Source organism: Tachyglossus aculeatus, chromosome 2 (genome assembly GCF_015852505.1).
Source record: "Tachyglossus aculeatus isolate mTacAcu1 chromosome 2, mTacAcu1.pri, whole genome shotgun sequence".
In the NCBI taxonomy this organism is placed as follows: Eukaryota; Metazoa; Chordata; class Mammalia; order Monotremata; family Tachyglossidae; genus Tachyglossus; species Tachyglossus aculeatus.
In genome coordinates, this window is record NC_052067.1 from 79,235,280 (window position 1) to 79,259,154 (window position 23,875).

A 23,875-nucleotide genomic window follows, 5' to 3' on the forward strand; every position below is an offset into this window, starting at 1 on the left:
GAGCTCATTAGAAACTCAGGACACTGTCATGAATACCAAATAAATTCATTTATAGAAATCCTTCCTTTTCTCACTCCCACCCCATCCCAAGAAAGTAACCTGAAATTGGCTCTTTAAAAACATAAAAAACAAATTTTGATCGGTGCCATATTAGGGAAAGATTTCAGGCTTCGTTTGGTCTTTAATACACCATTTTATTATTCTGATTTATCATCATCATCATCATCAATCATATTTATTGAGTGCTTACTGTTGTGGGAAAAAGTTTGCTTATTGCCAATATCTTATTTTTCATTAAGGCACGTAAATGTATTGTGTTACTCCTATCTATATGCAGTTAGAACACATACACCTTTTTCTATTATGTGGTAAATTAGTATTTCTTCTGTACATTCCAATGAAAAAGAATTATTTGAGATTCTTCAAGGCAGAAAACATACAGAAGAATACCAAAAAAAAGCCTTGAGGAATCTATGGTATGTGCTCTAGGGATAAGTCCCATAGAGTTTAAAGACAATGCACTGTCTTCAGTGGAATAGCAAACTTTTAAGTTTCAAGACTACAACTGAGCGGGAGAGGTAGGGGAAATACTGCTATTTACCTGGAGAGCTTTCTCCCTGACCACAAATCAGAGTAGAAGGACTTCAAACTATCATTGGGCACAAATGGACATTTTACAATGTAAGATTGACTCATCTGTCCTTAAACTAAAATATCTTTGAGAACTGTACCAGGATAATCCACCCTGATAATAAAATGAATTAAAACAAGCAGTCTTTTTTATGGTATTTGCTAAGCGCTTTCTTTGTGCCACTGTTCTAAGCACTAGGGTAGCTACAAGCTAATCAGGTTAGACACAGTCCATGTCTCACGTGGAGCTCAGAGGCTTAATCCCCATTTTACAGATGAGATGACTGAGGCAAGGAGAAGTGACTTGCCCAAAGTCACACTACAGGCAAATGGCAGAAACGACATTAGAACACAGGTCCTTCTTACTCCCAAACCCATGCTATATCCATTAGGCCACCCTGCTCCAAGGTTATTGTTCCAAGAGTGCTTTGTTCCACTTTCTATTACTTGGTTGCATACTCCAATGCCACAGAAAATGTTACCTGTACCACACTTGGTGAATAAGCATTCAAAATACATATGAAAAGCAGATTGCCTAATAAATAGAGCACAGACCTGGGAGTTAAAAGGACTTGCATTCTAATCCTGGCTGTACCACTTGTCTGCTGTGACCTTGGGCAAGTTACTTAAACTTCTCTGTGCTTCATTTACCACATCTATAAAATGAGGATTAAGACTGTGAGCCCCATGTGGGACATGGACTGTGTCCATCCTGTTTAGAGAAGCAGCGTGGCTCAGTGGAAAGTGCATGGGCTTGGGAGTCAGAGGTCATGGGTTCTAATTCTGACTACACCACTTGTCAGCTGTGTGACTTTGGGCAAGTCACTTAACTTCTCTGGGCCTCAGTTCCCTCATCTGTAAAATGGGGATTAAGACTGTGAGCCCCACATGGGACAACATTGATTACCTTGTATCCCCCAGTGCTTAGAACAGTGCTTGGCACATAGTAAGCACTTAAATACCAACATTATTATTATTATTATTAGCTTTAACCTACTTCAGCACTTAGTACAGTGCCTGGCACATAGTAAACGCTTAACAAATACCATTAAAAAATGTACAAAGTTCATGAAAGACTTACCAATTCTACTTTATTTTTGGAAACTCAAAAATTTTTCTGCAAAGTGCATACCATATTCAACAGAGGAATACAATACATGGGAGTTTAATAAATCCTGCTAGCCTGGCAATTAAAGGGCAGCTGTATTAATATAAGGAAAATCAGAACTTCCTGTCATACTACTCAGAAGGGTTCCTCTTTAAAGAGTGAAAATGGACCCTAATTTGTCTGTTATTTTCCTTCAGTCTGCGCCCCTACTTGTTCCCAGGGCTCACGAGATCAAAATCACCACCGCCAAACTTGGAAGAAGAGGCACAATATTTAATCTTAATCCTTTAATCTTAACTGGCCAATTTTCTTGGCTTGAAAGCCATTATTTCATATAGCTGCTGAAAGCCATAATCTGACACTAGAGGTGTTGTGAAAGAACTGAATTAGCAGACCAGCTGAGTTTCTGGAGAAAGGGCACATTGATTTCCTCTTTGGACGACCTTCATATTTTTTCCCCGACCTCCCCATGCATGCACACGTATTTTCTTCACAGCCTCTGCATTAACCACACAAAAATGACCAAAATTAATACCTTGCGAAAGGACACAGGCCCCTGCACACCAGTGAAAACACGATGGCACAGGGTGGTGAAGAGTTGCACAATGGACATTTTGATCATTTCATGCATTCGAGGACATCCAGCTTTATGACATGCCAAACACAACTAAGAGCAAAAACACAAAGGGATTAGTGAAGAAAAACAAACACAAAAAAGCAATGGGGAGCAATGAGAATATGAACCTATGGGCCACGAAGGATGCAATAACCACGTTCTCCAATCAGTGGTTTGACAAATAACCAAAGCTTGACATACAGCATGGCAATCGGGGTTTTCTTTATCCACTGTTTACCAAATAATATCCATTGCCCCACTGGAAACTCAGTGGGTTTTTTTTTTTTTTCATTTTTGCTTTCAAATTTTACTAAAAGGGGACAAGCAGGAAGAAATCTGGCATTATTAGAGTTTGGTGCCTGGAGGACAAGATCATAAGACTCCAGAGGCTTGCTTTTCCTGTCTTTCTGATCACAGCACTTGTTGGATGAATCAGTACACAGAATGAGGGCACCAGAATCCAAGGAAAGGAGCAGGGGCTTTTCCCAACAAGGAATTATTTTGAGGGGGGTTGAAATCTCATTTATGCTGATGAGACTCTAAACTACTCCCCCTCTAGACCATAAGCTCCGTATGGGCAGGAAACACATCTACAAACTCTGTCATATTTCGCTCTCCCAAGTGCTTAATACACTGCTCTGCATACAGTAAGCACTCAATAAATGCCATTGATTGATCAGGACTCAAATTTGAGGTTAGCAGAATACTTTCCTGGCAGGGAGGCCTGCCAGCAGTGATTCTAAAAGGAATATATACTGTACAGTGAAAGGGAAAATAGAGGGCAGAGCCACATGTGGGGCTATTACCAGGGTCTTTAGGTCCTACTCTTCACTCACCTCTAGTCTGTGTTTGCATGATGGGTAAAGTGTACACCCAAGGAGGGAGGAGAATATCAGCGGGGAGTTTGAATTTAAGCATCTGGTCCTCTCTATCTCCATTTCTCTCAATAGCCATCCTACTGATGGTGGTAACATACCGCACTAGATCATAAACTCCTTGAGGATAGGGATTGTGTCTGCCAACTCTAGTGAATTCTCCCTAGTGATTTGTGTAATGCTCTGCACACAATAAGTGCTCAATAAATACCATTGAATAACTGTGTCTGATCCCCCCTGTCCATCTCCAGTTCTCTAAATAGCTGTTCTCCTGATTATGAAATCCTACCCAAATAAGGGACCAAGGTTGAAAAGACCCATAAAGGACCAACAGCCAATCGATCAATCATATTAACTGAATGCTTACTGTGTGCAGAGCACCGTATTTTAGTGCATGGGGGAGTATAACAGAGTTGGTAGATGTGTTCCCTGCCCACAACGACAATCTGAGTACACACTTAAATTTTCCTTTGCTGTGCTATATTCACCACTTTAAACCCCTGGCATTGTTTTCTAAACCACCTCATGAATCTTGAAACTCTTAAGAACCATTGGAACATCCCCAAATAGTCTGGCCCTTAAGATCGCAGGAAAAATGAAGCCTCTTTAATTTTCTGACGGGGAGGAGACATTGGACACTGATGTGCCTCCTTTCCATCAGGTTACTATAGCTGGAGAGTCTCTCCGTGTTAGCCAAAGTCCTTGTTTGAGGACTTTGAGGACTCTCAACTAGTCCTGGGGCAATCAAATTCTCTTGAAGGAGTAAAGGCTCAGCTCCAATGGCAATGACCGCCTTAACAACGTCTCTAAAACAGTACTGTCAAATCAATGTCAAGAGCCAAAAGGCCTTTAAGTTTATGACTGCCAATCGAAGAAACCTTTTTGTAATAAATTGAGCTGCTTCTAATCTGAAAAAAATGCAGTTTACGGATCTTTTTCTGAATTACTGCCTTCGACACTGTGGACCACCCCCTTCTCCTCAACACGCTATCCAACCTTGGCTTCACAGACTCCGTCCTCTCCTGGTTCTCCTCATCTCTCCAGTCATTCATTCTCAGTCTCTTTTGCAGGCTCCTCCTCCTTCTCCCATCCCCTTACTGTAGGGGTTCCTCAAGGTTCAGTTCTTGGTCCCCTTCTGTTCTCGATCTACACTCACTCCCTTGGTGACCTCATTCGCTCCCACGACACAAAAATCTACATCTCTGCCCCTGCTCTCTCTCCCTCCCTCCAAGCTCACATCTCCTCCTGCCTTCAGGACATCTCCATCTGGATGTCTGCCCGCCACCTAAAACTCAACATGTCCAAGACTGAACTCCTTGTCTCCCCTCCCAAACCCTGCCCTCTCCCTGACTTTCCCAACACTGTTGACGGCACTACCATCCTTCCCGTCTCACAAGCCCGCAACCTTGGTGTCATCCTCGACTCTGCTCTCTCATTCACCCCTCACATCCAAGCCGTCACCAAAACCTGCCGGTCTCAGCTCTGCAACATTGCCAAGATCCACCCTTTCCACTCCATCCAAACCGCTACCCTGTTCATTCAAGCTCTCATCCTATCCTGTCTGGACTACTGCATCAGCCTCCTCTCTGATCTCCCATCCTCATGTCTCTCCCCACTTCAATCCATACTTCATGCTGCTGCCCGGATTGTCTTTGTCCAGAAATGTTCTGGGGATGTTACTCCCCTCCTCAAAAATCTCCAGTGGCTACCAATCAATCTGCGCATCAGGCAGAAACTCCTCACCCTCAGCTTCAAGGCTCTCCATCACCTTGCCCCCTCCTACCTCACCTTCCTTCTCTCCTTCTACAGCCCAGCCCGCACCCTCCGCTCCTCTGCCACTAATCTCCTCACCGTGCCTCGTTCTCGCCTGTCCCGCCATCGACCCCCGGGCCACGTCACCCCCTGGCCTGGAATGCCCTCCCTCCCAACATCTGCCAAGCTAGCTCTCTTCCTCTCTTCAAGGCCCTACTGAGAGCTCACCTCCTCCAGGAGGCCTTCCCAGGCGGAGCCCCCTCCTTCCTCTCCCCCTTCTTCCTCTCCCCCTCCTCCCCATCTCCATCCCCCCCGCCTTACCTCCTTCCCTACCCCACAGCACCTGTATATATGTATATACGTTTGTACATATTTATTACTCTATTTACTTATTTATTTTACTTGTACATATTTATTCTATTTATTTTATTCTGTTAATATGTTTTGTTTTGTTCTCTGTCTCCCCCTTCTAGACTGTGAGCCCACTGTTGGGTAGGGACCGTCGCTATATTTTGCCAAATTGTACTTCCCAAGTGCTTAGTACAGTGCTGTGCACACAGTAAGCGCTCAATAAATACGATTGAATGAATGAATGAATGAATTACTGCAACTTCAACTCCACCAATGGCAGGATTGAGCTCAGAATTGACAAACTGAACACAGCAACTAACTGCATCAGAGAAAATAGGTTCTTCCTCATGGTTCCTTGACTGTGTGGTTAGAGGAAAGTGAAACCACAGTTTCTATCTCTGAGGAGATTCGATTTTACCAGTTCTCCCTGTCTGCTTTATTTATGATAAAGAAGAAACTTAATTGCAGGCCTGACTGTAAAAAATGAAATGCTAACTCTTAAATCTTCAGTTAATTGGCAACACTAATAGAGATTAGAGTGGAAACCAATGCTACTCATTGCAGTTTCTCATTATCCGTAATTAATTTTAATGGGCATTTTCTCCCTCTAAAACTGTAAGCTCCTTGTGGGCAGGGGACATGTCTACTAACTGTTGTACTGCACTCTCCAAAGTGCTTAGTACAGTGCTCTGCGCACAATATGCACTCAAATACCATTGACTGGTTGATTGCAGTTTTCCATGGACAAGAAAAAAGATACAGGACAAAAGGAATGTGTCTGTAACATTAGAAGGAGTCATTTTCAAATTCATATCCAAATCCTCTCTCCTGGTCTTATACTTTTCTTATATAGTAGCCGCAGCTCTGCTCATATTGGGCACTCAGTAAGCATGTAATGATGGTGGTAATGATGATGATGACGACTGTTCAGCCAAAATTTCCCCCTTTTTTAATGGTATTTGTAAAGCGCTTACTACGTGTCAAATGCTTTTCTAAGCTCTGGGGCAAGTACAAGTTAATTAGGTCAGTCATAGTCCCTTTCCCACATTCATTCAATTTACTGAGCACTTACTGTGCGCAGAGCACTGTACTAAGTGCTTGGGAGAGTACAATTGAGAGTAGGAAGGAGAACAAGTATCTTATCTCCATTTTATAGTTGAGGAAACTGAGCCACAGAGAAATGAAGTCACTTGCCCAAGCAATTAGCAGAGTCAGAATTAGAACCCATGTCCTCTGACTCCAAGGCCCGTGCTCTACATACTAGGACATGCTGCTTCTCTTGCTGTAAAACCATCATGATTATTAGCAGGGCTGGGCTTTTTCCTCCATAACAGGAGCAGCCCAGAGCACAGTGGAATGCTTCCAGATGATTCCTGGAGGACTGACAGCTCTGGGGCCAATTCTCCTGGCTCCAGAAAGCTGAGAATTACTGCTGTAAAGTCCTCTCCCAGCTGCAGCCCTCAGAGACAGGGTCTGTGCATGGCCCGGGTCATTTGGGACTCAGACTATCTCCAAATCAGCAGCCATTGCTGGTAATGAGCCAGAGCTAAAAAGAGAAGGGGGTGATGAGAAGACTATGGACATGAGAACAGGAGAGGTTGAGATGACAGTAGGTTGCTTCCAACTCAGTCTGTCCAGGAAATCCAGGTCTTCAATCTCAACAATGTACAGAATGTGTCTGTTTATTGTGATATTGTTCACTCCCAAGTGCTTAGTACAGTGCTCTGCACAGAGTTAGCACTCAGTAAATATGACTGAAGGAAAAAAAAACTTCTTCCCTGACCCAAAATATTTCCATACCTCCTGAATATGCCCAGTGCAACCACTAAGCCCTTGAAGGAGTCCAATCCACGGATGCCACTTTAGTGGTTCCCTTCACTTTAGGAAGCAGGGAAAGAGACAGAATTTTAGGTTCAGCCCATGGGGAGGTAGAAAAAAGTAATGGAGTTTTTGGCATGGGGCCAGAGGTGCTCTATGCAGATCGCCCTCAAATTAAAGAAGGCGGTGGCATTTCTGCTGAAAAGCTTTGGGCTCTGCTATATGCTGAGGCTCGGGACTTCTGGGAAAATGACAGCACCAGAGAGAGAGGCTAAGAAGAGAGTTTGTGGAGAGACATGATGAAGGAAAAGCAAATTAAGGAGATTTTAGGGGATTCAAATAAAAAGTGCAGAAGGAGAAAGGGCCAAGAAGACGACATGGGTTATGTATTTTTAATAATAGTAATAACAATGGCATTTATTAAGCACTTACTATGTGCAGAGCACTGTTCTAAGCACAGATCCCTAATATCAATTTTATGTGACTTCTGTGTAAAAGAAAGATGGGAAGCCAACAGCACCAGTTAGGCATTAGAAGAAGTGGGTTCCTGTCCAAGGGAAGTAGCATGGCTTAGGGGAAAGAGCACGGTCCAGGGAGTCAGAGGACCTGGGTTTTAATTCTGAATCTGCCATGTGTCTGCTGTGTGACCTTGGGCAAGTCACTTCACTTCTCTGTGCCTCACTTACCTCATCTGTAAAACAGGGATTTAAATCCTTTTCCCTTCTATTTAGACTGTTAGGTTTATGTGAGCCTGCCTGATTATCTTGTAGATACCCTAGCACTTAGCACACAGTAAGTGCTTAACAAGTACCCTTTAAAAAAAAAAGGTTTTGACTGTGAAATCCCTGATCCTACTTCCTAGCTTCTAGGAGCTGCCACTTAAAGCAGCTGTTAACCCTGACAAATTTCTCTGGACCTCACCCTTTGCAAATTAGTCCCCAGAAACTGAAGATTAGAAAAGGCAAAGTGTTTGGTGGCTAAAGCTTTAGCAGTGCCCCGTGTTCACAAAGACCTACCTCTCAAATCCCTGCTCCCTGGGAAAAAATGCCCAGCCTGTGCTGTGGAGGTTCTCCAACCCTGACTGAGGTTCTCCAACCTTTACTCCAAGAGGAACCACTTGAATGAAAGGAACTTAAGATTCATTTGAGGGCCAACCACCAGACATGTGTCTGGTTTGCACTCTGATTACAATTTCTGGGGTGGATTGGGAAAAGAGTCTCAGTTTTCATGATAAAGAAAATTTGTTTAGTTTAACAAATCAGTCTCCATTCCTGAAAAACCAGTTTAAAAGATTTATTATTCCATGGGCAGTAGCTCTATGGAAAAAATAAAAAGCAATCCTATTATTCTACAAACATGAATTAGAGTCTGCCATCTCCCCAGGTAATTGAACTATACCCTTAAAAATCTGGCTTTTACAAATCTGTCATTGAGGAGTATGGGTGAAAATTGAGATAAGGTATAAGAAATATCTTAAAAAAGGGCCTCTCCTTGTGCTTTGAAAATTTCAGGTACATGATTGTAATTTAAGGTTCAAAATGTCCCAAGCAGGTGATGCAAGTGTAATAAGGAACAGTTCTATTCCTAGATATTTGTAAAGAAACATTTTCACTAAAGTATTTCCAGTGGGATGAATGATTTATGTTAGATTGACATGTAATCTAGTATCACCATCCTCCTCCTCAACTGATCAACACTGAGCCCCATTGTGCAGGGCATTCTATTAAACATACTCCCAGAACACCAAGGATTTTTAGCACAAACCCTTTCAACCCCTGCACGTCGAGTCTCACTGGTGTTACACACCAATGTTATCATATCCCTCTTCCTCAAAAACAGATTTACTTGAATGTCAGAACAATCAAACATGGCATTAGTTCTTCCCATCTGGATGTATTCCCCTATAAAAAATCTGTAGTTCTCATAAACCACTGTGCATCCTGACAATTAACTGGAAAATTAGTCTCAGTTAAACTGAATGGCAAACTTGGAGCTACAGTGCTACCAAGAGCCAGCGGAATAAGAATAAATCCTGGGGGCCTATAATTCATCAATGATATTTATTGAAATTTTGGGTGTAGAGCACTTTACTGAGTACTTGTGAGTACCCTTGGTGATGACTTGTTCTTGGAAGCATCACTGATTTCCCTAGGTCCCTTTTGCTTGCAATGAGTTGCTCAAGAAGGGGAGGTGCATTATTGGAAAATGCCCAGTTGACTGTTTTGGGTTTTTTTAAATTATATTTGTTAAGCGCTTACTATGTGCCAGACACTAAGCGCTGGGGTAGATACAAGATAATCAGGCTGGACACACTGGTCCCTAATGGAGCTTGCAGTCTTAATCTCCATTTTACTGATGACGTAACTGAGGCACAAAGAAGTTAAGTGACAAGTTCAAGGAAATATAGCACATAAATGGCAGAGTCACATTAGAACCCAGGTCCTCTGACTCTCAGGACCATGCTCTTCCCACAAGGCCACACCACTTTTCCAAATGTTCAAACTAGGGGCAGCACAAAATCCAATTCCCCCTTTTTCAGAGCAGTCAAAATTTTCTGGGAAATGCATTTTTAGCTGGCTTTGGTCAGTGGAGCATTTCACTAGAGTGTTTTCCCCAGAAGTAACTGTGGTCAGCTTTGTTTGGAGTCTTACCACTTGAAATTAACAGCAGAATAAAAAGAGTTACTGGAGAAAGAAAGCTCCAGGAGGGTTCTGGTGTCTCCTTCCAGCCCAATTTGGGTCTGTTAATCATGACTGCCATTAACAGTAAAGAGGAACTCAAAGCAGGCAACACAAGCACAGACAGCAACCCAGGGTGAGCTGGGATGGGGGACTCTCACCTCAGAGATCTTCAACACTGCACTTCCATTCAGATCGAACGTGGAGGAGTAAGTTATGCAGAGTAAAACCTTCAACAAAGATTAAAAAAAAGGATGGAGAATAGATGGGCAGGGAGAGGGGAGGAGGCAGGAAAGGAGAAAGAGAAAAAAATCACAGTCTTTAGTTTCATACACATTTGAAAATTCTCTCTATTAACATTTATTTTCCCTAAAATATTTACTCTTATTCCAGACATTTCTCCCTAACTATTGGTCATTTAATTTGCCTGTCAATACATATGATTCCTAAAACATAGCCTGTTTGAGAGGTGTATCAAATTACCCTGCAACTCACTAAAGCTTAGCAAGGAAATAATCACTTGTGCGACTCTCAAGTGATTGGCCAGAGAGTGTAAGGCCCCTGCTTGAGAATTTTAGCACAATTTTTTTTTGCTTAATGAGGTAGCTCATAAGAACTACAAAGGGCAGTAGGACCTCATCAGAACTGAGTCATGCCCTGCCTGAATATATACCACAGCACTAGCGAATAGTTCAATCTGTTAAAAACTAATATTCTCATTGATCAATCACCAAGTCAATAGCCAAGCACCCCTGAACTAATAAAGTAGATTAAACTGATTTTTAAACTTCATTATTGCTAAAAAAATCCATAATTCTGGATAGCTCACAGGCCATACTTCATGGCCATTTTATCAACTAAAACTGAATGCTGCCCTTACACATGGATTTCTGGACATGAGGCTTTCTGTTGCCCTGAGGAGGCAAGGCCAAGCAGGTCACTTAACTTCTCTGTGCCTCAGTTACCTCACCTGTAAAATGAGGATTAAGACTGTGAGCCCCACGTAGGACAATCTGATAACCTTGTATCCACCCCAGGGCTTAGAACAGTGCTTAGCACATAGTAAGTACTTAACAAATACCATCATTATTATTATTATTATGTAGCAGGCAGGCAGAGCACCTAGCGTGACATCATTACACTGCACCACCTGTCAGTCATATTTATTGAACACTTACTGTGTGCAGAGACCTAGACTAAGCGCTTGAGAGAGTACAATATAACAGACACATTCCCTTCCCACAACGAGCTCACGGTCTGAAGTCTATAGTCTAGCCTGCACAGTGAAACAACGATTTCAGAGTCTGCCAGCTGTGCCCCGCCACCCCCACGGGGAGTCCTCTGTAAGAATCTCCATTGGCAATTTCATGGCTGTGGCAGCTGCCCACTGCCATCAGTCTGCACAGGACACTCACTCCAATCCTGGGCAGCACCAGGCCCGTGGCTATACCCAAGGAGGATGAGGTAGATTTAAGGCCTAGGGAAACATGCTGAACTGCAGGTTTTCTCCCCCAAGTAAGGAATCGGGGGTGCTTCTCCAACCTCCACCAGAAAACGCAGCTCAATCCTGGCTCCCAAGTTGCCAGTTACTTCCCTTTATTTGGCACAACCAGGTCTTCCTGGCTCCTGCTTCCTGGTCCCGGAGGCTGTAGCTGCCTCTCTTCCCGGCCCAATTTGGAGCCACCCTTCCTTTACCTTGAGACGACTCTACCCTGGTCACTATGCGCCCAATAATAATAATAGTTATTATTATTGTTGTTGGTAAATGCTTACTATGTACCAACCACTGCTCTAAGCACTGGGTTAGATAAATGTTAATCAGGTTGGACACAGTCCCTGTCCCATATTGGGCCTCGCACTTTAAACCCCATTTTTTTACAGATGAGGTAACTGGGCCACAGAGAAGTGAAGTGACTTGTCCAAGATCACACAGCAGCCATATGGTGGAGCTGGGATTAGAACCCAGGTCCTTCTCACTCTCAGGCCTGTGCTCTGTTCACTAAGCCACACTGCTCCTTTCCTCTCCCCTTCCCCACCTGCTGCCTTCCCCAAATCCTCAGAGCATCACACTCGCCTGCCGGGCATCAAGGGCTCAGGAAAGTGGAAGGGGAACAGCTGAAGGGAGGGGAATCAATCAGTCATATTTATTGAGCACTTAACTGTGTGCAGAGCAAATATTAGCTGCTTGAGAGAGTACAATAATAGAGTTGGTAGAGACAGAACCTGTCCACAAGAAGCTAACAATCTAGAGCAGGCAACAATTCTACTGCTTCCCAGAGTTTAAGACTGACAAATTAGCACATCTTTCTGGAAGCATCCTTCATATTTTGCGGGACAGCACGGAGGGAAGGGGAAGCAGGGGGTCACTAGAAAACTGAAGTCCTCCCAAGATGGCAGCTTTGTCCATGCAATGCCATAGAGAGCGGGGAGCAGCGGCACAGGGACACTGCATGTCAGCTCCACTTCCTCCCCACCCTCTCTGATGTTGCACATGTGCAGCCACCATGCTGAGGCAGTCTAATTCGGCTATCTAGGGAATGTACCAAACAGCAGTCATTTTGGAGAGTCACCTTGAAACCACTGCTTTCCTCTCCCCGTCTTCCTGAAGCCAACCCTGGCCCACATTGTGTCCTCTTCAAATAAAAAAACTCCAGTCAATGTCTTGCCAAATGTAGTGCACAAAATTGAGCCTACATGGAGTCAGGACACCCCACAGGATCCGTGTCACTGGGGCCATGGCCCATTATACCAAGGCACGGAACTTCACTGTGCTCCTAATGGCTACAAGGAGGGATCACTGTCACCTAGCTGCCTCCCAGGAATTTATTAGCATTGGCACAGGCCCCGGGATCGGGTCTCAAGATAGAGTGGGGAGGACCACCCTCACTGCCTCCCATCAGGCCAACGTCGAGCAGATGCCCAATGCTCTGCAGAACCCAGAAAACTGTTCCAACACTGGGGAGGCTGTGGCAGTTTGTAGGGAAAGACTGAGATAAATTATGAGATGTGTGAGGATTCCTTACTCTAAGAACTGTGCTTAGCCACTTTGTTCTACATTGTTGTTGTTATTTTGTAATTTATTGTTATTTTTCAATTTAATCAATCAATTGCATTTATTGAGCACTTACTGTGTGCAGAGCACTGTACTAGAGAAGCAGCATGGCTTAGTGGAAAGATCCTGGGCTTGGGAGTCAGAGGATGTGGATTCTAATCCCAGCTCTGCCACTTGTCTGCTGTGTGACCCTGGGCAAGTCACTTAAATTATCTGTGCCTCAGTTACCTCATCTGCAAAATGGGGATTAAAAGTGTGAGCCCCACGTGGGACAATCTGATTGCCTTGTATTCCCCCCTGCTCTTAGAACAGCATTTGGCACATAGTAAGTGTTTAACAAATAGCATAATAATAATAATAATTATTATTATTCTTACTAAGCTCTTGGGAGAGTATAATGTAACAGAGTTGGTAGACATGTTTGCAACCCACAGTGAGCTTACAGTCTAGGGGGTGAGACAGACCTTAGTATAAATAAATAATTTACAGATATGTACCTAAATGCCGTGGAGCCAAGGGTGGGGTGAATATCAAATGCCCAAAGGGAACAGATCCAAGTGCATGTGGGGCATGGACCATGTTTACCCTGTATTCACCCCAGCAGCACTTAACACAGCTCTTTGCACATAGTAAGCACTTACTAATTATCATTGTTAGTACTGCTCCAACTACATCAGGAGCCTGGAAAGAAATATTCCCTTCAACACCTGTTCTTGAAGATGCTTATTCATTTTAAGTATTTGTCAGTTTAAATGAGGTCAGAGAATAGTAGCTTGAATTGACAAGAGTTTTTATTTTTCAGAGTGCTTTCACATCAGTTATCACATTTGCCTTCCTCAAGAAGAGATGCAGTACTGGGAACTGAAACACAGAGGTGTTAGTGACTTGCCTAAGGTTACTCAGCAGTTCAGTGGCAAAGGCAGAACTAGAACTCAGGTCTTCTGGCACAAGAACTGTATTCCTTCTACTAGATCTCACTTCCTCTGAAGGAGTTTAGGAAAAATTTAAAATGGCTTCTTTGCCAATAGGTTACCCATGCAGGTAAAACTACTTTATGGCAACAGAGTAGGAAAATGATTATCTCTCTTCCTGTACTAGAAAAGGTTGCTACATATGGCTCCTTTCGATTATCACGGAGAAAAATCAAACAGCTCATCATGATGGAAGTGGGGTTCTAAAGAAGGTACTGAAAAGGTGAAGTGACTGACAAAAGCATGGACAGTACCCATATAATCACATTCCCTTCTTCCTGACTCCAGCAGTCTATTTACCACTGATCTTTTAGCATCACTGCAGTGAACTCCAGCTTTCAGAGGAGAACCAAATGACTTTTATTCCATAAACAAACTTTACATATTTTTTGCCTTAAACAGAACCCTCAAGAATGATGCGGCACACAGAAACTTTCAAAATTTTAAATAGGGCTTTTTGATCTGACCTTCCCATTTTGATAATGCAGCCTAGGAAAAGAGAGGCTAAGATATAGAAGTAATTCCATTAGAGGTGATTGCCTATGCTTTAAGCCAGTCACCATAAGGTGTACTTGGTGCATTTGGGTATTTTTTCTTATGACAGTTGTTAAGTGCTTACTATGTACCAGGTACTGTACTAAATGCTGGGGTAGATACAAGCCCATCAGGTTAGACACAGTCCATGTCCCACATGGGGCTAACAGTCTCAATCCCCATTTTACAGGTGAGGCAAGTGATGCACAGAGAAGTGAAGTGACTTCCTCAAGGTCACATAGCAGAGTTGTGGAGTTGTGGAGCCAGGATTAGAACCCAGGTCCTTCTGATTCCCAGGCCTGTGCTCTATCCATTACGCAATACTGCTTCTCTTTACAGTTGAGGAAACAGAGGCACAGAAAGGTTAAATGAACTGCTCAAGGTCACAGAGGAGCCAGGTCTCCTCACTCCCAGGTCTCTAAATTTTTGTTTGTTCCCCAATTTTAATTTAGACCAAGAAATTTTCCTGTGGAATTTCCACCCCACAGGGAAATTTCCTGACAAGAAGCTAGTCTACTAAGAAAAAGCCCTAGAAATTAACTTTCATTTTAGGAAAAAACAATTTAAGGAGCTCTGGGCTTCTGTTGCCTACTCTGACCTCCTGTTGAAGCAGCACAGAAGGAGGTCTGCCCATTTTTCATGGACCCCATTCAACAGGAGAAAAACTCAAGAGAAATTAGTAGGCCTTATTTCTTGGTTTACATGGGGTACTTAACAGTAAAAGGTCATTAAGTTTCACTTAAATGGGAAGTTCCATGGGTTATACAGACTTAGCTACACAGCAGAAGCATACAGATAAGCGTTGCTTCATGCAATCAGTTGAGTGTGCCCCTAGAGCTCCCATGTACCAGTTAACCAATGGCCGGTTTAATCACAGGGAACAGGTAGCGAGCACCATAAATTAAGTCTTTTCCCTCTCCTTCTGTGTCTAAGTCAACACCGTAGATATTTATCCTTTCCATGCTCAATTTTGCTAGTCCCTGGGGTTGGTGAAAATTGTATACGGCTGATCTTTTTCCAGTGGAAAGAATGTTGGGGTCACTGAGGGTTAAACAAGTGTAAGTTATAATGAAGCTATACTAACCAAATGCTAGGCACAGCTTTAGCTTCATTATTTAATTCAAAAGATAAAACCCCTCATAAATACTAGAAAAGGTCATCACTAAGGAAGCCAAGAAAAAATGTAAATTAATTCTTCTTCTGTTTCGCTGCTTCTTTCATTTCAACTACTGCCTGGATGGCAATAGTGTAGATCTATCAAGGTCCTTGCTGCTTCCCATAATCCAGTCTCAAATCCACTCCCCAAACCCTCCATCCAAGATCTCCTTTCATTCATTCATTTATTCAGTCATATTTATTGAGCGCTTAATGTGTGCAGAGCACTGTATTAAGCACTTGGGAGAGTACAATACAACAATAAACAGACACATTCCCTGCCCACAACGGGTTCTAGACTGCAAGCTCATTATAGGCCAACATGCCACTAATTCCATTTATTATGCTCTCCCAAGCGCTTAGTACAGTGCTCTGCACATAGCAAGTGCTCAATAAATACCAAGTGTTGATTGATATCTGACACTCACAAAGTCATATCTCTGGGCACTTCCCAGAACTGCCAGGCTTATGTTTGCTTTTAAATTGAGACAGTATCGACCAACCACCATTGTGTGCCAGAGTACTCAGTGGATAACACAATTTAGAGACCAGACAGATATGGTCTCCAGCATGCTGAGACACTGTGTAATCATTTTCATAATTATGGCACTTAACTACTTAGTATGTGCTAAACTCTGGGACTGAGATGGGTAACATGGACTTCAAGGGGAAGGAAAAAGAGGGATGTGGGGGTGGGATGGTATGAAAGCAGCATTGCAGGGGCAAGGAGTAAGCCAATTCCTCCCCCATTCCCTGAGAGTTTCGAGGAATAGGAGAGGATGAGACCCCGTCTCTCTCCCTCCCCTGCATTGGGCTCTAGACTGCAAGCCCTTTGTGGGCAGGGATTGTCTCTCTCTTTTGCTATATTGTACTTTCCAAGCACATAGTACAGTGCTCTGCATACAGTAAGCGCTCAACAGATACGATTGAATGAATGAATGAGAGGGAGGCAGGGGAGACTGCGTCTGGGGAAAGACAGGATTCATTTACTGTTTTAGGCACAGTCTCCAAAAACAGTGATGAAACTCATGTCGTCTCTGATCAGGTCATATCTCTTTATGAATGTATTGAATTTGCATCCTCATATATAGTTCTAGGTTGCATTAAAATGCACCACATAATCATGAAAAGTTGAAAAAATCCTATTTGTTTTGGGTTACCCTTGGCAACATAAGCACAAATGAACAGCTCCACTATAAGGCAATTTTCAAGATTACCCAAGTCTAATGTCTTGAGGTCAGAATTGTCTCCGTCATGATGACGCAGACCTGAAACCTATGTCACACTAACCTTCATCACTTCCACCTGCAAGTCCTCGTTGAGGGAAGGAGTCACTTTGACTGCATTCAGGATCTGATTAAGCAGCTGCTTCTCATCGGAGTCTGTTTCCATGGATACAAACCTCTCATCAGAGAGAAGCTTCTGTAAAGAGGCACAAGGCAGCAATCTCAGTTGCAACTTATTAAGCATTGACGATTTTATTGTCCAAGGTACATAGCTGCTCTCTTTTCCTGGAGATCATTATGGAAGATCCCAAATGATGACGCCATGATAGAAATCTACCATAAAAAGGTAGCAAGACTTCTTTCCACATTTTTTCCTCTGCTTTTAATTCTTCAATGTTCAAGAGAGGCTACAGAACTTTTTCAGAAATAAAATCCTAAGGTGCTTAGTATGTGTATAGGACTGCAAGGAAGAGGGTGAAAAAATCTGCATCAGAACACACCCCTCAGGATATTTATTCCCCCACCATATCCTAACTCCCCTCAACATAACGATTTCCATTGGGTCAGGAGGCAAGTTTTGGTATAAAAATAGTACTTTGAATTTGTATAGTATTTTTATGTTTACAAACCACCTTCACATCAATTATCTCATTTTGTCTTCGTAACATTGCTTAGGAGGCAGGAATTGTTTCTTTATTTTGCAAATGAGGGCACTGAGGTACAGAGAGGGAAAGTTGCTTACCTGAAGTCATTTAGCACCCAAGTCTCCTGACTCCCAGATCTGAGCCCCTGGGCCTCTTGAAATCAGAACCTAGGATCTTACTATCACAATATCTAGTCCCTGGTTTGAGCTGCTCTTACCCTGGCAGTGCTCTCTCATAATAATGATATCTATGGTATTTGTTAGGTGCTTACTATGTGTCAGCACTGTTCTAAGTGCTGGGGTAGATACAGGGTAATCAGGTTGTCCTACGTGGGACTCACACTTTTAATCTCCATTTTACAGATGAGGTAACTGAGGCACAGAGAAGTTAGGTGATTGCCCCAAGTCACACAGCTGACAAGTGGCAGAGCTCAGATTTGTGATTTGGGTCCCAATTACCTAGAAGGGGAAGTTGGTACTAAGGAGTATTCATGCCCTTACCTTCAGATGGAGCTACATAGGAATCAAGAAATCCTAGAAACATTCCAGAAAAGAGTGGTTAAAAGTGAGTGAAGAGAGAAAACTCCACACCTGACTTGGAAGTTGTGATGCTACTATTAGTTCCCTTTAATAATAATAAAATAATAATCATGGTATTTATTAAGTGCTTACTATGTGCCAAACGCTGGGGTAGATATAAGGTAATCAGGTTGTCCCACCTGGGGCTCACAGTCTTAATCCCCATTTTCCAGATGAGGTAACTGAGGCTCAGAGAAGTTAAATGGCTTGCCCAAAGTCACACAGCAGACAAGTGGCAGCTTTAACAGCTATCCTGTCAAACTTACCCTCTGAAGACAACCATGCTTATGTGAAAACCCAACTGTACTGTCTTACGTAAGGGAAGCTATTGTACATAAAAAATGAGTGGACCTGGGATTAAACTATCCAAGTAACCTTTCTTTAGACAGAAAGGGTTTTCTACAAATCTTACCCACTTTATATACTGAACATGTTTTACTGAATAAATAGGCAAGAATGGAAGCAGTGTGGTTTAGGGGATAGAGCATAGGCTTGGGAATCAAAAGGACCTGGGATAATAATGATGGGCATATTACTCCCCTCCTCAAAAATCTCCAGTGGCTACCAATCAATCTGCGCATCAGGCAGAAACTCCTCACCCTGGGCTTCAAAGCTGTCCATCACCTCGCCCGCTCCTACCTCACCTCCCTTCTCTCCTTCTACAGCCCAGCCCGCACCCTCCGCTCCTCCACCGCTGATCTCCTCACCGTACCTCACTCTCGCCTGTCCCGCCATCGACCCCCGGCCCACGTCATCCCCCGGGCCTGGAATGCCCTCCCTCTGCCCATCCGCCAAGCTAGCTCTCTTCCTCCCTTCAAGGCCCAGCTGAGAGCTCACCTCCTCCAGGAGGCCTTCCCAGACTGAGCCCCTTCCTTCCTCTCCCCCTTGGCCCCCTCTCCATCCCCCCCCCTTACCTCCTTCCCTTCCCCACAGCACCTATATATATGTATATATGTTTGTACATATTTATTACTCTATTTATTTATTTATTTTATTTGTACACATCTATTCTATTTATTTTATTTTGTTAGTATGTTTGGTTTTGTTCTCTGTCTCCCCCTTTTAGACTGTGAGCCCACTGTTGGGTAGGGACTGTCTCTATGTGTTGCAAATTTGTACTTCCCAAGCGCTTAGTACAGTGCTCTGCACATAGTAAGCGCTCAATAAATACGATTGATGATGATGATGATGATATTTTTTAAGCGCTTACTATGTGCCAAGCACTGTTTTAAGCACTGGCACTGTTCTAAGTGTTGATCTAATCTCGGCACTACCACTTGTATGTTGTGTGACCCTCTGCAAGTCTCTTAACTTCTCCGTGCCTCAGTTACCTCATCTGTAAAATGGAGAATCAATCAATCAATCAATCAGAATAAGACTGTGAGCCCTGTGTAGGACATGGATTGTGTCCAACCTGGTTATCTTATATGTACACCAGTGACTGGTACAGTGCCTGCCACATAGTAAGTGTTTAATAGATTTTAACAGATACCATTTAAAAAAATGGTCTCAGGCCACACTCTGGAAATGCATTAACTCTTTTAGGGCGAAAGTGTTCATATCTTTCAAAGAGAAAATACAACCGTTGGCCTTAGATATTTTAGGCATTACCCTACTTGAACACCCTTAAAGAAATGATTTTCTAAGCAAAATTCCTTCAACCTGCAAACACCGCCTCACCAAGTACCACATATCTATAACTGTGCTGCACCAGATCATCAAGTTCACACCACAGCATCAAGTTCAAATCAGGTTGTGAACTGCCAATCTTATCGAGGGCCCAAGAAAATAGGAGTTAGGAAACCCCGCTTTAGAAATAGAATGCTGGAGTAGTTCATGTACCTTTAAAGACTGAGTATAGTGGTCAGAAAGGCAGTGCTCGGTGGGAAAACACTCTGGTTGGGAAAGGAACTGTGCTGGAGCCCTAAGAGGCCCAAACGTAAAGAGCTAGGTTGGACCAGTCTAAAGCCAAATTTGGCTGAGTTCAGCTAGGCTCAGACAGTCTCCTCTTCATCCTCCTGCCAGTTCACCACTTTCACACCCACCTAAGCACTTGGGCACTGCCCCTGTAGCACTAATGTACATATCTTTAAACTCTGTTACTTCCTCCTACCTGTACTTTACTGCCTATCCTCCAGCTAGATTGAAAACTCTTTGAGGACAGGGATCATGCTTACTAACTACTATGTACTCTCCAAAGCACTTAAGAGTGTTTTACGTAGAATAATGATAAAATATAATGACATAGTAGTAATTGATTATTACTGTAATAATCAATTAATAGTCAATAATTGATTGACTGATGGGTTATTGCCTGTCCACTGTGGAACTAAGTAGTCTTGAGAGGAAGAATGAAGGGCTAAATGCACACTTATTTCTTCTTTGATTAAGCGCTTAGTACAGTGCTCTGCACACAGTAAACACTCAATAAATATGATTGAATGAATGAATGGTAGAGTTTAATCTTCCACTGATCTAAGCTTTTACATCCCACTGGGCTGGACTCAGAGATTAATGAAATTAAACGAAGACAGAGACAGAAATCTGTATTTACCTGCTGTTCCTACCATTTCCTGAATTGAGAACTACAAGGAGAACTACACTAGATTATACTCATACACATTCATAGCACCCAAGAGCCACAGAAGGACTCCTTTAATACTAATGGGCTTAATAGTGAAGGGCTTATTTAAATACTAGCCCCAACAGACAAGGCAGTCCTGCTTTATTTCTTATTTAATTATCTTGAATATATCATCTGGACTCAGACTACCCATATCTGGCCCATTCAGGGCTCTAAACTGTGTTCCTTTCAAGATGAGACATTTCCTTATTGATGTCTGTAGTAATCATATCCTATTACCCACATTAAGTAGGTTTTGGCCTGATCTGAAATGTCAAAAGGAATTGGTAAATGTGTACCAAGATATTTATTTGAAGGCCGTACCTGCATCCCTGCTAGAGCATGCTGGGCCAATTTCACATTCTTGGATTCCAAAGCAAGCTGAAGAGGAAGAAGGCACTTCTCCCTGCCACACACACAAACAAGGAAAAATGTCAACTTAGAAAAACCAGCAGCCAAATGGTATTTGTCTTCCAGATCCGCCTCCCTCCAAAAATCCAAGGACAGATATTAAAAATGAACCACTTTTAATAGCAAACAACAAATGCAAGGCAACCATTTGCAAAAATAGACACTGACCTGCTCCTAGCTTTCCATTTATCAGTTAAGCTTCAGGAAAAGCAAATGCAAAGCCTCACATTTATTTTTTTCTTTGGGCTTAGTAAGGACACAAGACTTGAGAATTTTAAGAGGGTTGGACTCTTCAAGCATTAGGATAACCAACTTGTCCCCTCCCTGTTGTAGCTTAAGTTCAAATTTGAACTGAGACAGAACAGTAGTCCCAGTATAGTATTTATTAAGTGCTTAATGTGTGCAGAACACTGTACACAACATTGGGAAATAATACACAAGTGGAAATTAGGCATTGGGAAAGAACACACAAGTGGAAATTAGACATGGTGCCTGGGGCTCACAATCTAAAAATAATAGGAGAGGAGACTAGTGAGAGATACACACAGAGAGATGAAGACAGAACGCTAAGACAACATAAAGACAGAAAGCTTAGTATGGTACTGCAGTTAGGGGAGCAGAATTTCAGGCTCCTCACAGTCATTTATTCATTCAGTCATTCAGCCATTCATTCAGTCATATTTATTGAGCGCTTACTGTGTGCAGAACACTGCACTAAGCGCTTGGGAAGTACAAGTTGGCAACATAATCCCCATAACATAGTCCAGAATCCCCAGTTCCAACCACGGCCATAGTGAATGCTCCAGCATCAACCGCCTCAGTCTTCCAGAGGTTTGTGGTGGCATTGCCAGGCTGCGGCTGCTTTTCTCTGCCCTGCCGAGTGCTGCAGGGCAGGGCACAGTAGGATGAAGCAGGATGGCTTAGTGGAAAGAGCACGGGCCTCAGAGTCAGAGGACCTGGGTTCTAATTCCAGCTCGGCCACCTGCTTGTTGTGTGACCTTGTGCAGATCATTTAACTTCTCTGTGCCTCAGTCTGTTCTCCCTCCTACTCAGGCTGTGAGCCCCATGTGGGACAGGGACTGTATCCAACCTAATTAACTTGTATCTAGCCCAGTGCTTAGGATAGTTTTTGACACATAGTAAGAGCTTAACAAATACCATAAAAAAAGGTTTCTCAGTGACGGGGGGGAGAGCCAGTGAGGTGGGCCACGTGGAGTTCTGGTTACAGGAAGACACCGAGGGTCCTGAGAGCCACGATGGGGGTGGCAGGTAATAATAATAATTTTAGTATTTATTAAGCACTTACTGTGTGCCACATAAAGTGCTGGAGTGAATAAAAGCATCTCGAGTTGGACACCACTCCTGTCCCACATCGGGCTCACATTCTTAATCCCCATTTTACAGATGAGGTAGCTGAGGCACAGAGAAGTTAAATAACTTGCCCAAAGTCACACATCAGACAAGTGGTGGAGCCGGAATTATAATCGAGGTCCTTCTGACTCCCAGGCATGTTGTATTCAATAGGCCATGCTGCTTCTCAGTACCCAGAGGAGTCACACGGCTGTCTGGTGCAGAGGTCCAGGATGCGATCAGCAGCAGCTAAAATTCATGCGGGCGGCCTGCCATTCACAGGGCAAGCTGGGAGCAGAGCCATGAGAGGCTCAGGAAAGGGGCAGCCAATCCCGGAGGACATCTGGAGAACAGGATCCTAGCGAGTGTGTCTTCATTAAGTGTGCTAGTTTAAGTTGTGATTGACAGTCTTGGATAAAGACAGACCTGTGGGTACAGTCGTAATGGGGAACGACGTGAGTCATCAGCAGGGAAAGATCTTAGAAAACTGGGCAGAGCTGTTGGTTGCACAACAGCTTTGTAAATAAATTTAAAAAACTGTACTAATCTTCTGGGCTCCTTCCTTCCAGGCCACATAAACCAGGGAGAAGCAATAGATTAACCCACATGACATAACCCACATAATATCTTTGCTGTAAAACTAGAGGAGTTTGGTCCGGACCAGAATATGACTGGAGGCTTTCCAACGTATTATAGGGGAACAATTAGTTTGACAGAAGCAGCACTAGCTCCTGCTATTAATGCGCTTCTTATTCCTACCCTCCCTTGCCAAGGTGAGAACTCCAGGGAGCCCAGCAAGAGTTGAGAAGAGAAGATGCCTCTGTTGCTGCCCTCGGAGTTGTGTCCCTATGTGGGAGCACAGCAAGAAGCAGCCCTGTGGCTACAGGGGCAAAAGGTCTGGCAGAGAGCTAGTTTTTCTGATCACATGCTCTGGCTATTGCTGTTTTGCTTTGGCTTCAGTAAATATCCCTCTGTGTGTAAGGCGGGGTGAGTATGAAATGGGCTGGGAAGAAGGAAGGGTACTCTAGGTAAAACCTCAAGATTAAAAAATTTAAAAGTCCTGCTAGTCTAGTCATTTGTTAGGGGAGTAATAATAATAATAATAATGGTACTTGTTAAGTGCTTACTAAGCACTGGGATAGAGAAGCAGCATGGCTCAAAGGAAAGAGCACAGGCTTGGGAGTCAGAGGTCATGGGTTCAAATCCCGGCTCCGCCAATTGTCAGCTGTGTGACCTTGGGCAAGTCACTTAACTTCTCTGTGCCTCAGTTACCTCATCTGTAAAATAGGGATTAAGACTGTGAGCCCCGCTTGGGACAACCTGATCACCTTGTATCCTCCCCAGTGCTTAGAACAGTGCATTGCAGATAGTAAGTGCTTAACAAATGCCATCATTATTACACAAGGTAATCAGGTAGGACACAGTCCCTGTCCTGCATGGGGCTAACAAGCTTAATCCCCATTTTACAGATGAGGTAATTGAGGCCCAGAGAAGTGAAGTGAC

At 43.3% G+C, this 23,875-nt stretch overlaps 1 protein-coding gene across 1 annotated transcript in view; it reads right to left on the reverse strand.

The window, feature by feature from the left end:
- Positions 1-23,875, reverse strand: part of ARFGEF3 (ARFGEF family member 3) — a 146,955-nt gene that overhangs the window by 97,264 nt on the left and 25,816 nt on the right. The window contains exons 3-5 of the mRNA XM_038741335.1: positions 20,936-21,017; positions 16,831-16,962; positions 9,990-10,058 (exon numbers count right to left, since the gene is read on the reverse strand). Of these exons, the coding sequence (XP_038597263.1) occupies positions 9,990-10,058; positions 16,831-16,962; positions 20,936-21,017 (283 nt within the window). The remainder of the gene's footprint in view (positions 1-9,989; positions 10,059-16,830; positions 16,963-20,935; positions 21,018-23,875) is intronic.